We start from the raw sequence: 15,643 nt of genomic DNA, 5'->3' as shown, positions 1-15,643 counted from the left end.
CTGGGGAACCAGGGCTGTTGCTTTTCTTGGGCGCTGGTACCGCGGAAGGCTGTGTGGCCGAGGGTGAGTGGCATCCCGTCCCTCAGCCTCCCTTTCCTCCTCTGGACCCCGGAGGACTGCATTCTGCAGGGGCGGCCGGGAGAGTCGGAGTGCTGTCGAGCAGCAGGGCTTACGTGGTGCCGGGTGACAAGGAGCCACCAGACCTCCGTGGTTGAACGCGGCGGATGTTTCTCTCCCGCTCGTGTCCACGTGGTTTGCAGGGCTCGACGGCGAGGAGCCACTCGGGGCCCGTTTCTGCCGTCACGTGTAGCTGCAGGAAGTCACACGTGGCTTGTATTTAGTTATTTCTTTGCATTTTTGTTTTAATGTGCGCTTTTGAGAGACAGAGCATGAGCGAAGGAGGGGCAGAGAGAGAGGGACACACAGAATCGGAAGCAGCTCCAGGCTCCGAGCTGTCGGCACAGAGCCCGACACGGGGCTCAGACTCCCGAACCACGAGATCATGACCTGAGCCGCCCAGGCGCCCCACACATGGCTTTTCAGTGCCCTGGCCCCAAAGTTTCCTGTGTCTCTTTCGCTGCCGGCCCTTCGGACGGAATCATCCCAAGCCACTGCCCGTGTACAAAGGGTGGGGAGTACAGAGGAGAACGGAGCTCTTTGGGGTGCGGTTTTCCTTTGAGACCCACCGATAATTCCTGAGAGCCTGGTGCACGATGACACCTGGCCTGGCATAAGCTGCCAAGCAAACACCAGAACCCCAGGGGAGGTGATGGTAAGCTGAGAGCTAACAGGAGAAACCACTAGCTGGGAGGGTCACGCAAGACTGTGGGTACACGGGGAACGGCATGTGCGAAGGCTCAGAGGTAAGGCGCTTGGCCAGGTGGAAATCGAGGGAAATCTGCTCCTCCTCGGCTACAGGGGGAGCGAGGTCTCCAGTCCAGGCTTAAGCAGAGAGAGCCCCTAGAAATGTGGGCCAGCGGGGACGGGGGCATAACATGTCTGTGTTCCTGAAGCTCCTAGGGGCTGCTGTGGAGGACGGTGAGTGGGTGGCTGGGTGGGAGGCCCAGACGCCCCTGGGAACCTTCTGGAAGGAGATGGCAGGGTCCCCGGGTGGAGTTTTGGAGGTGCTTTTTGGGGGAGAGGGCAGTTCTCTAAGGAAAGCGGACCTCTTGGCACGATTGGGGGTGCTTATGCTGGAGGGGACAGGGCGAGCAGGTGGGGTCAGAGCCCCCATGGGGGGAGGACAAGCCTGCCAGAGACTAATTGCTGTTTTGCTGTGAACTACTGTGTTCTGCACCTGCCCCACAGGGCTGACGGGGTGGGGGGTGGGGGTTGGTTGGGGAGGGACCCGATCACTCTCGGGAGGGCGCCCTGGGCACCGTGGGGCCCCCACCCACTTGGTGCCAGGCATAGCCCCCCACCCCCAGTCACAACGACCAGAAATGTCCAGATTTGCCATGTGCCCCACCGGGGGTGAAGTTCACCCCCAGGTGAGATGCACCCATCTAAAGCGATAGGGCATCTTGGGAAGGGCGGAGAACCCCACCCCTCGATGGCACAAATGGCTGGGAGCCCCGTCTCCGGGAGATGAGGGGACAGGAAGGAGCGGTCCACGACCACCCCCACTCCCAACAGGGCGGTCAGTGGCTTTGAGGAGATTCTCAGTGAACGTGGACTTAAGGCTGGGAGACCCAGCTGGACAGAGTCCTTACAAACCTCTGCAAGACGAGCGGGGGCAGGGGCGGGGGAGGGGGACGCACAGAACCCTCTGCTATTTCCAATTGCTTTATTACATGTGACAAAGATGGCCGGCCTGATCGCGCAATGCGGGGGAGACCCGGCTCGCCCACCACACCCCTCCACCATTATGCCTCCACCTTGCTGGGGGAAAAGGACAAAAAAAAGAAAAAAAAGGATCCCGAGTCAGGACAACTGGTACCAAGCCCCTCAGTAGGTGACCTGGTACACAGAGGCGTGGTCCCTGGACCCCGTGACGATCAGGCGGTTGTTGGGGGACACATCACAGCACAGGATGGAGGAGGTCTCAGGTACCTTGGAAGGCAGAAGGCCAGCATGAGCTGAGGGGGCTCACCCTCCCCGCCCCTCACCTCTGCTGGCAGTTCAAGCCTGGTCCCTCTGGGGGCCTCTGCATCAGGACCCCTGTGTTCAGCTCCCAGACCTGAACGCTGCCCCCCCCCGCCCAGGGTACCTGGAGCTCCACGGCCCCCGCGGGCATGCTATAGACGCCAACCAGGTCGTCCGTCCCGACGCTCACCCACCACTGGCCTGGGAGGAGGCGGAAGGGACCAGTTTGTGGGGGAAATCGGCATCTGAGGGCAGGGCCCCTGGGGGTCTGGGACGCAGAGGTGGCCCCCCACCTCCCTCTTGCCTCTGTGGAAAGCATCACTGAGTGGTTCCTGCTGATGAAGGGTGTTGGGGGGTCAGGAGGGGTCAGGAAGGCGGGCTAGGATCCTGTGGGAGTCTGGGGACCACAGGGGACTTGCCTGCCCCTTCCTGGCCACTCACCGAGGGGGGAGAACTTCAGACCCAGGATGGTGCCGTCCTTACACCCCACCATGTGCTTCTGGCCCCCTCGGGTGGGCTGCAGCCACTGCTGGCCATTGGCTGTGCCCACCAGCACCCAGTCCTCCTGGGGACTAGGGGACAGGCTCATTATCTGGGGGGCAGGCGGCAGGGAAGAAGCTGGTCAGGTCCCAGCCTGGCCCAAGAGGCGGACAGGAGCACAGGGACCCACCCTGGGGGCTGACCTCCTGCCAGCCTCCCGGCTTCGAGGGCCTAATGAGCAACTTCACACTGTGGGCCTCAGTCTGCTCATCTGTAAAGCAGGTCGGTTCCCTCTACCTTAAGGGCTGACTGCGGAGACTAAAGGGGGCTATGAGCACCTGAAACAATATGAAAGTGCCTGATGCTCTTGGGGCTGGAGGGGGGAGAACATCTCTAACGACCCTATTCCCGCCAGCACCACTGAGATGTGGGGTCCCATCCGGCCCCCTTCCCCCGACATCCACCCCCTTCTCTGTTCTGAGACCCAGCTACTACTACCTGGCCAACCAGACCCTTCCCAGCCTGCACACCTGAGACTCAAACTGGTACTCCTGAGGCTCTCTGGCAGCCCTCAGGTCCCAGCACCGCAGACAGGTGTCCAGACCCCCTGTCCAGACGTTCTGGTCTTTGACGGCAATGCTCTTGGCCCCATTCGGGTGGCCCGGCAGGTCCCTGGCCAGAAGGGGTATCGGGAGAGGGTCAGGGCGGAGACTCTGAGCCTTAAGCCCCAGGAATTCCCCTCCCCCACCGAACCACACCCGGGTGACAGATGGGGAAACCGAGGCAGGCAAAAGTGCCAGGACTGGGTTTTGAAGAAACCCAGCTAAAATCTGAACTCAGGCCTTCAGTGCTCTCAGATGCAAACGTAAGTGGTCCAGGGGTTTCTCTGCTTTGGGGCTGCTGGATCCCTACTCAGGCTTTCAGGATGACTCCGCGCCCCTCCCCCGCCCAGGCCTCACCTGATGACACTCTGGTCCCGTAGGTCCCAGATCCTGACTGTGCCCTCCGTGAAACCAGCCAAGGCCAGGCTGTCCTCAGGCTTGGAGGCCAGGGCCTGGCAGGTGAGGCCCGCGCAGGGCAGCTCGCCGCTCACGTGCAGGGAGGGCGCGGTCAGGTCCCACACGCCCACGCCGGCCAGGTTGTGGCCACCCACGAGCAGGGTCGTGCTGTCCGAGGACAGCAGGCAGGTGCGCAGGTAGGCCCGGCGGGTCTGCGGTGGGCAGAGACGCAGGGGACCGTCCTCGTGCTCCGCGGCTCCTCTGGCTCCCGCAGGCCCCGCCCCCAGAGCCAGCCCCTCCCTCACCTGTACACACAGGTGGCTCTCGGGATACCTGTCCTCTACCACCTGGCTGGCCAGGCTCCACACTTTGACACCACCCCTGCCACAGGTGAAGGCGTGGCGCACGAAGCTGCTGACAGCCGCGGCCAGCACGGGCTCCCCGTGTTCCAGCGTCCGCACCTTCTCCATCCTGTGTGGGATGGCCTGCTTCTTGGATTGCCAGGGCAAGGCGTCCGGTCTCTTCCACGTGTCCTCAAAGTCCTCAGGGTCCCAGCATCTTGGGAGGGGAAGCCCCGGGGCACCAGCCTACTGGTGAGCCTCTCCGCCCGGAGGGGACCACCCCTCAAACCCGAGGAGCTTCATTCTTTTGCAGACGTTGGGCTTCTCAGGCCTCGCTTCCCCCACGGCGCTCCCCATGCCCCCTCAAGTATTCTCCCTCTCCTAGAACCAAACATCACCCCCTTCCACCTGGAATGCTTTGCCCCATCCTAGCAAACTCCTACTCATCCATCAAGACCCTAACCGTTACGCCCCTTCCCTCCAGGTAGCCTTCTCGTCCCCAGCTGGGCTCCCCCAGCCTCAGACCACAAGGTCAGGACTGGCTGCACCCAGCTCTAACACCCTCTTTCCTTGGGAGTCCTTTCTGCAAAGCCAGAGCTAGTCACGTGGGGAGGGACAGTGATGCTGGCCTGACGGTCTCCGAGCTGCCCCTTTCCACCCAGATCCCTCAGCTCTGGTTACTGAGGACAGTAATACGGCGGTGGGGAAGGGGAGGACACACCCACATCCCTGGTCCCCTCTACCTGCCAGGGACAGAGGTGCAGGTAGGAGAGTGACAGATACTTACATGGGCTTCAGAAAAGGGCGGGCTCTCCCAGCAGGCTCCTGTGGGCGGGACCAGGGACACGCTCAGCAACTTCTGCCCCAGCCCTCCCAGCCTTCACGGAGGCCACCGCTCTGGCTGGGGCCTCACCTGGGCCACTCGGGAGAGCACCCCGTCCGCCTCGGTGCCTGGCTCTGTGCTCCCTTCGTGGGAGCCCTCAGGGGAGCTGAGGGAGGGCACAGGTGGGCTGAGAACTGGGCAAAGACAAGAGCAGATGAGTGACGGGTGTGGGTCCTCGGGGCAGGCTGCCCCCCCCTCCCCGCGCTGGGATTACCCAAAGTGTCTTCCATACGTGGTTCCGGTCCTGAGTAGCGCGGTCCCAGGTCCCGACTCTCCTGCCCGTGGGAATTGGGGCGATCAGTTCAGACCGGAAGACCAGCCCAGGCTCAGTCTTAGACCCTGGAAACCTCAGGGAGGCCCAGGCGGTATAGACAGCACTCGCCAACAGCCCCAAGTCCCGTCCTGGGTGGGGCTACAGTCTTGGGACACGGTCCTGAGTCCCCCGAGGGCATGTGCGGCTAAGGACCCCAGCACCCAGCCCGAGGGCCCAGTCCAGATCACGGCCAGCCAGAAGCCCAGCCCTCCAGGTACCAGTCACTCACCAGGCCTGGTGCCTGCTCTGTCACTAGGACGATGGGGCGGGGGGGTGAACAGGAGGACAAGGTTCAACTGTGCTGCCCCTGGACAGCCCCCTCCCACCCCACCCCCCAGCCCCTCGCCCGCGGGAGCCTCACGTGTGTGCTGCAGCCGCTCCCCCTTATCGTGGGTCCCGGCGAAGATCTGCCAGAGCTGCTCGGTCAGGACGTCCTGCCAGAGCTGGGGCTCCGAGTCCCAGGACGCCGGCGTGTCCAGCTGGTGGGCTGGGGCGTCGTCCACCCCCGAGCGCTGCGTGAGCCAGTCTGAGGACTTCGCAGCCACGACATCCTCGAAGGGCGGCCCCCGGAGACTGGAGCGCGGCGGGGTCGGGAGCACCGGGTGCGGGGCAGCCTCGGGGCTGGGGGGCCCCCAGGAGTGCCGGTCAGCCAGCCCACCCGAGACCTGGCTCGAGGGCTCCTACAAGCACACGGTTGGGAGGGGTGGGAGGGGGCGCCCTTGGCCCCGAGCCCGTCCCCTTCCCCACCTCGAGGGCCGGGCACCCACCTCCCCCGGCTGGAAGCCCCGGGGTCCACTCCAGGTCTCCATGGTCCGAAGGAAGTTTTCTGCCTGGAGGGGCAGACGTGTCCCAGCTAAGCCTCTGCAGCTGGACAGCCCCGGGGCGCAGACCTCCTCCTGCAAGGGTCCCTCAGTGTGCGAGGCGGGGACACACCGCCTGCCTTGAATGGTTCTGGGCGGATTGATTGGTGGTAACACAGAGCCCTCGGCACCGGGCTGAGTGTGAAGAAAGTTCTTTGTACCCAGAACTCAGCAGCAGGTGGTAAAGCCTAATCCTAAAGGCCAATCATTTTCATAAAATGGCAGAAGGTAGGATCCGATCTGGTCCTCACCCCAGGACATATGCCCCTCTGCGTGGGGACATGTGCGTTTGCTTAAGCGTTGGAAGCGTATTAAGAAATCGACGAGGGGGACGCCTGGGCGGCTCAGTTGGTGGAGCGTCCAACTCTTGATTTCCAGGCAGGTCATGATCTCACGGTTCATGGGTCTGAGCCCCACGTCAGGTCTCTGCTAACAGGGAAGAGCCTGCTTGGGACTCTCTCTCTCCCTCTTCCTCTGCCCCTCCCTCTCCCTGTCTCAAAATAAACAAACTTAAAAATGCAATTCCTGGGGCGCCTGGGTGGCTCAGTCGGTTAAGCGTCCGACTTCAGCCAGGTCACAATCTCGCGGTCCGTGAGTTCGAGCCCCGCGTCGGGCTCTGGGCTGATGGCTCAGAGCCTGGAGCCTGTTTCCGATTCTGTGTCTCCCTCTCTCTCTGCCCCTCCCCCATTCATGCTCTGTCTCTCTGTCTCAAAAATAAATAAACGTTGAAAAAAATTAAAAAAAAAAATGCAATTCCTCCAGTCTCAGGCAGATGCTCAACAGCCAAGCAGGACAGCACAGACCCCAGAAGCAGGGGTCCCGAGAACGTGCCTGCGTCCGGGCTGCGGGCAGACCAACACTCTTGGCCACTATTCCCAAGAATCCGTGATGGGGAGCCCCCGCCTCGTGGTGAGATAAGGACCTCGATGGGAACAAAGTACAGCTACATTTACTCCAGTGGCAGACTAAATACAGTGGGAATGTTCTAGACCTGCCCATCTAATGCAGTGGCTGCTAGCTTCGAGTGGCTACCGGGCACTTGAAATGTGGCTGGTGCCACGTGTTTAATGTCAACCCAGCTCCCGTGGCCTCCCGGAGAAGACGGCATGGAGCTGGTCTTGGGTCTGTGGCTGTGCCAGCAGCGTCCCTGCCTTGTCAACACGCACCCCTCCGTGGTGGGCACGGAGAAGCCGCCCAGAGTTGTCTGGCCCAGGGCAACCTCCAAAATCCTGGGAAAACACTGATCCATAAAGAGAGAGAGCCGATAAAGCAATACGGTGTGGGTGCCAACCGTGGTCTGTCCTATTTAACAGGAGCTACCGGCATTCCCGTTTTGCAGATGAGAAAACAGAGGCCCAGAGAAGCAGAGGCAACTTCTCAAAGTCAGGACGGGGCTTACCTGCTTCCATCTGGAGCCCGGTCAGGCAGGCAGGATGGTGAGGGAGGGGGCGGGCAGCGGGACCCCCTCTCGTGGCCGTGGGCTGGGGCTGCCTCCTGGGGCAGCCGGTGATGGGTTCCCCAGCTGGGCCTCCCAGCAGCACGCGCCCAGGGGAGCCTTCCCCAACTCGCCCTGGCTCGTTAATCCGCAATTTACTGGCACTTGAGTGCACTCAGCATGGAAAGAGCGGCTCCCTCCTGCCTGCTAGCTGGCCCTCCCTGGGGAGAGGAGCTGGCTGGGCCAGCCTGCTGCTTGGGATTTTAAATGTGCAGCAAGGAGGCTGGGAAAACAGGGAGCGGGAGACCGAGGGGAGAGGACAGAGGAGTCTCTGCGGGACTACGCGGCCAGCAAGGGTTCTAGGGATCTTCCCCTGAGTGGGTGTGAGGGGGGCTCCTGGCTTGAACAGCAACTCTCGGGGGCCTTGTCCCCTACACCCTTATACTCAGCAAGTGCTGTGGGGATCCCCCCAAATCCACAATCTGATTAGTTCTCACCAGCAAAGCATTAAGTGACCACCCCACCCAGATGGTCCCGTTCTCCTGCCCTGCCCCCACAGTCCATCCTCCAAAGGGCGCCCGTGAGCGCCCAAGTCAGGTCTGCCCTTCCCTGCCTGCAGCCCTCCAAGGCTTGCACCACCCTGTGGGAAAAGCCAAGTCCTCCCCGAGACCCCCACAGCCCTGCACCACCTCCCCTCCCTTCCTCTCGTCCCTTCATCACTAGGCTCCAGCCACTTACACGGGCATGGTCTTGCCCCAGGACCTTTGTCCCGGCTGTGTCCTCTGCCCATTCTGCTCCTCCCATCCTGGACATCTGCACTCCCTCTCTGGTCACCTTCCCAGCAGGCCTTCTCACTCCCACCCCTGCCCTCATGTCCCCCTGGGCGGCTCGGTCCCATCCCCAGCCTTCACCATCCGACACTCTTGTTTACCAAGCTCTCATCACCCCAAGGGCACAGGTTCGTCTGTGTCCTTCTCTGCTATTTCCCTGGCGCCTGCAACCACACTTGGCAAGAAGGTGATGGATAAGGAGCTGTTGAATGAATAACCGTGTTCTGGTTGCTTCCTGCCCCCCCCCCCGCCACCCCCCCATCAGTCTCTCCCTGTTCTGTGCACTGCCCACCCCAGGCCCTGCTAAGTTGCAGACACGGACCTGGCCTTCCGCCAGTCACATCTGGCACAGGCAGAAAGTCCTGCCAGCACCCAGGAGAGAGGGGCCAGGTGGCGGAAGGACAGGCAGGAGTGGAAGACAGGCTTCGGCTCGGGCACAGAGCCCTGTGCTGGGAGCCCGGGCCCCCGTGCAGACCTGCCCCCCCACTCCCAAGCTCATGTGCGATCCAGGCCCTGAGAACCGTCAGGCGCACGGAAGACCACAATCCGGGTGTGCCTGGCACATGACAGGCCCTTTGGGGCAGAAGGGACAGACCTGCAAAGTGCTGACTGAAAAGGTCCCTGGCCTCCTCTGCGCCACGCAGGGACCTGGGAGCAGGCCGGGGAGGAGCCTCAAGACAGGGGAGGAGCCTCAAGAGGACGGGGGAGGAGCCTCAAGAGGACGGGGGAGGAGCCTCAAGAGGACGGGGGACGGCTCCGATGTGCGTGTGCGTGTGCGTGTGCGTGGGGGCTCCGGGTCAGGCTGCCCTCCTCTGCCCACAGCACTCCAGGGCTCCCACCTCCTTCGGGGTGAAAGCCCACGTCCTCCCCACGGGCCCCACAAGGGCCCCCACAACCTGCCCCTGTCATAGCCTCTGTCTCTCCCCCCATTTTTCCTGTCTTTCAAGGAGGGGCAGCCGCACCCCAGCTCCAGGTCACCAATCACTCACCTGCTTGTGATGTTCCTGGAGACCCTGCCGGATCTTCTGGAGCTGCAAGGGAACGGCAGGGATTGCACCGAGGTGGGGGAGGGGGGGGTGGCCAATGGAAGCGGACAAGAGTAGGAATCGAACGCTGTGCGTGCTTCGCCCCAACTATGTGATCCTGGATAAGATGCTCTACCTCTCTGGTCACTACATCTATCAAATGGGACACCACCCACCACACAGAGTGGGAGCTAATCAGGGACACCCTTGGACTTCATTCTTATGGTGACGTTCAGAGACTCCCCAGAACCACAAGGCCCTACACACCTGCCCCTGTCCCCTCCCTGCCTTCCTCCCTCACTCTCCCTGCTCCAGCCACAGGGGCCTCCTGGCTTTTCCTCCTCCAGGCCCATTCCTAGCCCCAGGGCCTTTGCACAGGCTACACCCTCAGCCTGGAATGGGCTTCCCTGCTCTCTCAGGATTGAAGAGCTCCTTATCCTCCATACCTCACAGGGAACATCACTTCCTCCAGGAAGCCCTTCCTGACTATCTCAGCTCAAAATCTTTACTCCCGTCCACCCCCATCATCTTCCGGCTTCTTTATAGCGGTTACGGCTTATGAATCCGGTTTCTCCGTTCACTTCTCTCTCTCTCCCCCCCGCCTAGAGGTGCCCTGTGTCCAAGGCGCTCGCCGCGAGTCAAGAGTGTACACTTAGTCAAGTTAAAGATTCAGTTCCTCACAAGTTCTCCATGGGCCGCGTGTGGCCGGCGGGGTGCCATATTGGGCACCGTTGACATACAACATCCTCCTCATTGCAGAAAGTTCTAGAAGACGGCACCCTACTTAGCGCATACCCTCCCCAGGAGCAGGGGCTCCTGTTACCTATCCTTCAAGGATGAACTGTCAGCCAAAGAAACGCGTGGAATTTCTAACTTTTGCAGCGAGGCCAGCATTCCCGAAGAACCCCCTTGAAGAAACTGGCCCAAAGGAAGCGGGAGTAGGCGCGGGAGAGGGGGTCCCCAAACCCGGCTCGCCAGGCCGCCCGGGGGCCGCCCGGTGGGGCTCACCGCGTGGTACGTGCTCTCCACCTGCGCCGTCAGGTGAGGGGGGAGCCTGAGCGGAAGAAAACCTCCGGTGAGATGAGCCTTCAAGCCCCGCCCCCCAACCAGCCCCGCCCCCGCCCGGGGAGGCCCTGGAGGCGGCGTCAGGAGACGCGATTATTGGCCTTGAAACCGACAATCGAGGCAGGTACATTCGTGCTCAACAACCCAACTCGAAGATGTACGCGGGGGCCCGCATGGGTGTTGCCGGTTTTCCGTTTGCTTCGGGCTCCAAGGAGGCTCCCCGCCTGCCATTACTCGTTCCGTCTTTGGGGCGAGGGGCTCCGGGGCCACCGAGAGCGCGGACGGGACGCTCTCTCCCTCCGGGGGCCACAGCGGGACCTCCAGCCCCTGAGCGCGGCCGTCACCTGGGAAACTGCCGCCGGAGCTGATCCAGGACGTCCGGGGAGTTCGAAGCCTGGGGAAGGGGAGAGGAGGTAGATGAACCGCGGCCTCCCGCCGCCCTCAGGCCACAGCTGCCATCCGCGCCTCCCTCCCCGCCCCCCAGGGGCTGGGCTGGGGCCTCCTGAAACCTCCAGGGGAACTCGCTTTCTCCGGTCACGTGAGTCCCCGCCCAGCCCCCTCACCCCGGGAGTATCTCCCATTGGGCAGCTTGGCCTAAAGTCTCAAACACGGGCTCTCTGCAAAGTCCTTGAGAGAAAGTTTGCCCGCACTGTTGGAAAGGGGTCGTTTCTGGAGCAAGGGGCTTCTACTTGTAAAATATTAACCAGAGATGCTGCAGTCATGTGTTGGTCACCTGGGGGATAAGAAGCAAGTGTACTTTACAAAGGGCCTTGGCACCTGTCGGGAGGTGTGACCGGTTAGCGCCCCCAGCCTGAAGGCCTGGCCACTTGCCCGTGACCCTCCAGCAGGAGCAGGACAGCCAGGTTTGAGCCCAGCTTCCAGGAATAAGCACCCACAGGGGTAAATGCCTCACCGGGCCCTCCTCACCAAAGTTCCTGGGGGCCTCCTCATCTCTTGAGGGTGCTCCTGGGGGCGGAGATGGTCCCAAGAGGTCATCTTCAGGCAGTAGCCACAAGGACTTTAGCCAGGAGACTCTACAAGCGACAAAGTGATGGCAGGTCCTGAGGGCAGAAGGCCAAGCAGCCAGGGACAGAACCAGCACCCACCCACCCCCCGCCCAGTCTCCCCTCCAGGACCCAGGCCTGGATCCCCATCACCTCCCTGACCTGAGCACTGCATGACCTATATCCTGTGTTCAGTTATCAAACGCCGGGGCCTCCAGCTGCCCCAACGGATGCTGGGCCGCATCCAGGGGCCTCATCCCATGGGCTGGGAGGGAGATGGTGTCAAACACGTACACCCCCCTACCAGCTGCTGCCAGGGCTGGGGGACCCCCGAGAAGGACGCTAAACTTCAACCTCAGTTTTGAGACAGCGTGAGACAAATTTGAGTACGGGTGAACATCATTGGGAAGGGGTTTTGAAGGATGAGTAAGAGTTGGCCAGGGGAATTAGGACGTCTCAGACGCGAGGAAAGGGACCGCTCTCCACCCCAGTCACTCCTGTGGCACCAAGCCCCCTTTTTTACTTGGCTTCTGCCCCTCACCAGCCTTCCAGCCTCCTCCCCAACCCCGCGGACTCTGGGGTCCTCCAGGAGACTCGCCTGCCCACTCACCTCCCTTAGGACAGAGGCCCAGAACAGCAAGAAGGAAGCTACGTCGGGGGGGGGGGGGGGGGCGGGGGGCAACCAAGTTCAGGCTGAGAATGAGCGCCCCTCCAGTTCTCCCCTCATCCCGGAGCCCTTTGACCCCTGGGGCCCCGCCCCGGCCCGCCCCGGCCCCGCCCCGCCGGGCGCCACCTGCACCACGAGGACGATCAATGAAAGAGCAGCAGCTGCACGTGGGCTCGGACTCCGCGGGCGGCCGCTGCAGGCTCTGGCCAATCGCGAGGCCGCTTGCCCACGTGGCCCACGGCCGCCATCGCTGATTGGCCGGCTCGCCCCAGCCGCCGGCCGGGCTGTCAATCAGCGCGCCCGGCGCCGTCGCTTAACCCTCGCGATACCGCTGTGGGGGGAGGGCAGCGGGCAGAGCCGCGGGCAGTTTGGGGTCCAGGCGGGGGCCAGGATATTTAGAAGGGTCTGGGGCTTGGGGTCAGAGGGTGCAACCTGGGAAGGAGCTGGGCGGCGTGTAGTTGCATTGTTTAGAGAGGATCGTCTTTAGCCTTGCCCAGGAGCGGCTTGTGGCCAGGGGTGGGGCTGGGGATGGGGGCCGAATCTTTCGCACTCGTTCCAGTCCTCACCCGGGGGCTGATAACGTTTTTCTCTCAATATTAATAACGTGCAGTGCAGACGAAGGACGCTTCAAGCCCCCTTAATGGGGAAAACATAACAGGTCTCTTTCACCCAACGCCAAGCCCCGGGCTCTGTATTTTTGTCAGTGAATTTTCCCAACTGCCCTCCCCCGCGCCCCGCCCCCAGCCCGGCGTCTGAGCACCAAAAGCGGGAACTGCAGAGGCCTTGACTCTGGTACAATTTTTCAAGGCCACGGTAGGAATGGGTCGTGGGTATTCCAGGCTTGGGATGGTAAAAAGATAAGCAGGGCAGAGGGGGGGGGGGTGGGAGTTGGGAAAATTCAGGAGTTTGGGTTGTAGGAGGCCAGGGATTCTAGATTTCTGTTTTGGCCTGGTTTGCAAATGCCTACTGGAGGTGTGCGGTGGTCTTGCCTACCCCAGGACCTTTGCACTAACCATTCTCACCTCTGCCAGGAATAGTCTCCCCCTGACAGCCACTCAGAGGTCACCAGACCTCCGGCAGGCCTCCCCTCACATTCCCTTTAAAAAATGGACTTCCAACACCACCACCACCCCCATTCTCCCTTTCTTATTTCATTTTTCTCCAAATGCGGTTTGAATTGGCACTAATCTTGCAATCTCGGTGGCTATAGGTCATGCTGTGTTCAAAATTCACATAACACACAACGCTGATAGGATTCTCAGACATTCTTGCACAGGCCACAGGGCACCTGGGTAGGTGTGCTGGCTTGGGATCCAGAGGAATGAGTGAGTGAGTGAGTGAGTGAGTGAACAGTCGGCTTGCCCATCATCTGTGCTTTGTCTGGGGCTGGGGGAGGTGGGCACCCTGGGAGTTCAGATCCTGGGATGCACCATCCCCAGAGGTCCTAATGTAAACACACAACTTGGTTTTTGTGGCTGGTCTATGGGGGAGAAAGCGAGGGCTGCCGCGTAGGAGCCGCAGAAAAGGTTTTCACCCACGATCCCTCAACTGGCCCTTAATTGAAGCGTATTTTATTTATGGGCCAGTCTGCTAATTGCCTCCCCCTGTGCGCTTGGCTCTCCTCTCCGTGGTTGCTGGGCACACCAGTTTATCCAAGGCAGTCGGTCTCGTACGGTATCCGCTGGGTACCTGTGGCTATTTAAATTCAAACAAATTAAAATTAAGCAGAATTTAAAACTCCGTTCCTCAGGCTCACTGTCCGCGTGTCAATTTCTGCCCAGTCACCCGCGGCTGGGGACGACCGTGCACACTGGACAGTGCAGATCTAGAACATTCCCATCCTGGCAGAAAGTCCCAGTGGACAGTGCAGATCTGAGGTCCTTAAAAAAGAAAAATCCCTAGGTCCACACAGAGGTCAGGAGCCGTCCACGGCATCCATTCTCCTCTCGCCCGTGGACGCCCCGCATGCCGGTGGGCTGATAGCTGGGACTTGGGCTGGCCTGTGCTCACCCTGTCCTTCCTTTCGCCGTCCCCCGCTTGCCCTGGTCTGGCTAGCAGGGACGCAGGCTTCCTTGAGCCCTTTGGAAGGGCTCAGGGCACAGAGGAGGCGGGGGCAGGGAGGAAGCAAAGATTTCCTTCTTGGCTTTTGAGTTGGGGTCGCCCGGGGAAGCCCCAGGGTCTGGATGAAAGTTTGACAGAAAAGGGGTTTCCATTTCCAAAGCTTTGGAGATGACCTCAAGCCCCCAGAGGCCCAGGGTTACTTGCGTTGGGGACAGGCCAGGAGGGAGGCTCAAGAGAAAGCCCAGGGTGCAGAGGGGGCTGTGGAGCGACTACGGGGAGGTGACATCAGGGAGGTGGTGACAGGTTTCAGCCTTGGGCCTCCATTTTCTCCCCTATCCCCAGGACATCTCAATGGCCTTCGTGGGCAAGAGACAAAAGGCAAGTGACACAGGTGAAGGAACAGGTGTAGAAAGCCAGCGGGTAGAAGGACCTTGGTGTCCAGCCAGCAGATGAATGACAGACAGAAGGACAGGGACCCTCCCAAGACAGTGGCGGGGCCCAGTGACACTCGAGGGTAGGAGGCCCCTCGGCTGCCCCTCTCCAAGGCCACAAGGAACACCCTTGAACTTAGACCTGGCCCCAGGAAAAGCGAATTGATTGAATTACCCAGAATTGATTGAAGTTTGCCTCCTGCCATCTGGTGGAGAGAGCCTTGTATTCATTTCCGGGGCTGCTCTAACAGTCCCCCCATGCCCAGGGGCCTGACACAACAGAAATCTAGTCTATCATGTTCTGGAGGCCAGAAGTCCAAAATCAACGTGTCAGCAGTGCTGTGCCCCCTGCGGCGGCTCTCGGGGAGGATGCTTCCCGCCCTTTCTGTTTCTAGCGTGGCCACTGTGCCTTAGTGTCCCCTGGCGTGTAGACACATCTCTCCAATCTTTGTGTCTGTCCTCACTTGTCCGGCCTCCCGTTCCACATGTCCTCCCTGTGTGTGTCTGTGTCCAAATCCCCCTCTTATGAGGACACCGGTCATTGGGTTTCGGGCCACTCTGCTCCAGGAGGACCTCATCTTAAATAGTTACACCCGAAGTCATTCTGTTTCCAGATAAGGTCACATTCCCAGAGACGAGAGATGAGGATGCGAAAGAAACTGTTGGAAGGGCACAGTTGTATTCTCTATGAGCTCAAAGAGAAATTAAGTGGATAAATCAACCCATTCAATCCTCCATGAATCCAGAGAGGTTAACTGACCTCCCCAGGGTCACACAGTTATGAAATGGCTAATCCAGGATTTGAACCCGGGGCACCTTGCTGTGAGAAGTATCCTTGTAACCCTGACACCATTATGCTCAGCTGGGTGGCTCAGTCGGTTAGGCGTCCAACTTCAGCTCAGGTCATGATCTCGCAGTCTGTGAGTTCGAGCCCCGCGTCGGGCTCTGGGCTGACGGCTCGGAGCCTGGAGCCTGCTTCGGATTCTGTGTCTCCCTCTCTCTCTGCCCCTCCCCTGCTCACGCTCTGTCTCTGTCTCAAAAATAAATAAAAACATTAAAAAAAAAAAATAGCTGTTCCAGCTTCCCTGACCCCCTCCCCAGCGAACATGGTCTGCCATCCAGAAGTCGATTTGAAAATCTCAGTGAGGCCCCATCACTTTCCTGC

At 60.8% G+C, this 15,643-nt stretch overlaps 1 protein-coding gene across 9 annotated transcripts; it reads right to left on the bottom strand.

The window, feature by feature from the left end:
* Nucleotides 1-1,771: 1,771 nt before the first annotated feature.
* TLE6 (TLE family member 6, subcortical maternal complex member) lies at nt 1,772-12,365 on the bottom strand. Of its 9 annotated transcripts, XM_045491410.1 has the most exons (17): nt 11,930-12,041; nt 11,243-11,349; nt 10,660-10,709; nt 10,259-10,304; nt 9,215-9,256; nt 5,868-5,930; nt 5,462-5,780; nt 5,330-5,352; nt 5,002-5,062; nt 4,818-4,921; nt 4,692-4,729; nt 3,869-4,121; nt 3,525-3,775; nt 3,096-3,237; nt 2,527-2,677; nt 2,210-2,286; nt 1,772-2,052 (listed from the first exon to the last, which is right to left on the bottom strand). In XM_045491410.1, exons 2-17 carry the CDS (start codon nt 11,309-11,311, stop codon nt 1,948-1,950), a joined length of 1,794 nt encoding a protein of 597 aa, XP_045347366.1. In that variant the 5' UTR covers nt 11,312-11,349; nt 11,930-12,041; the 3' UTR covers nt 1,772-1,947. The 9 variants fall into 9 exon arrangements, 7 of the variants coding, with proteins under 7 accessions (XP_045347366.1, XP_045347365.1, XP_045347363.1 ...); XM_045491409.1 differs by having other exon boundaries at nt 2,252-2,286; nt 3,525-4,121; nt 11,930-12,362; XM_045491407.1 differs by having other exon boundaries at nt 3,525-4,121; nt 11,930-12,357.
* Between the last annotated feature and the right edge of the window lie 3,278 nt (nt 12,366-15,643).

The sequence above is a fragment of the Leopardus geoffroyi genome, chromosome A2, assembly GCF_018350155.1.
Source record: "Leopardus geoffroyi isolate Oge1 chromosome A2, O.geoffroyi_Oge1_pat1.0, whole genome shotgun sequence".
In the NCBI taxonomy this organism is placed as follows: domain Eukaryota; kingdom Metazoa; phylum Chordata; class Mammalia; order Carnivora; family Felidae; genus Leopardus; species Leopardus geoffroyi.
Note: the sequence above shows the minus strand (reverse complement) of the source record. Positions and strands in the feature narration are given on the sequence as shown.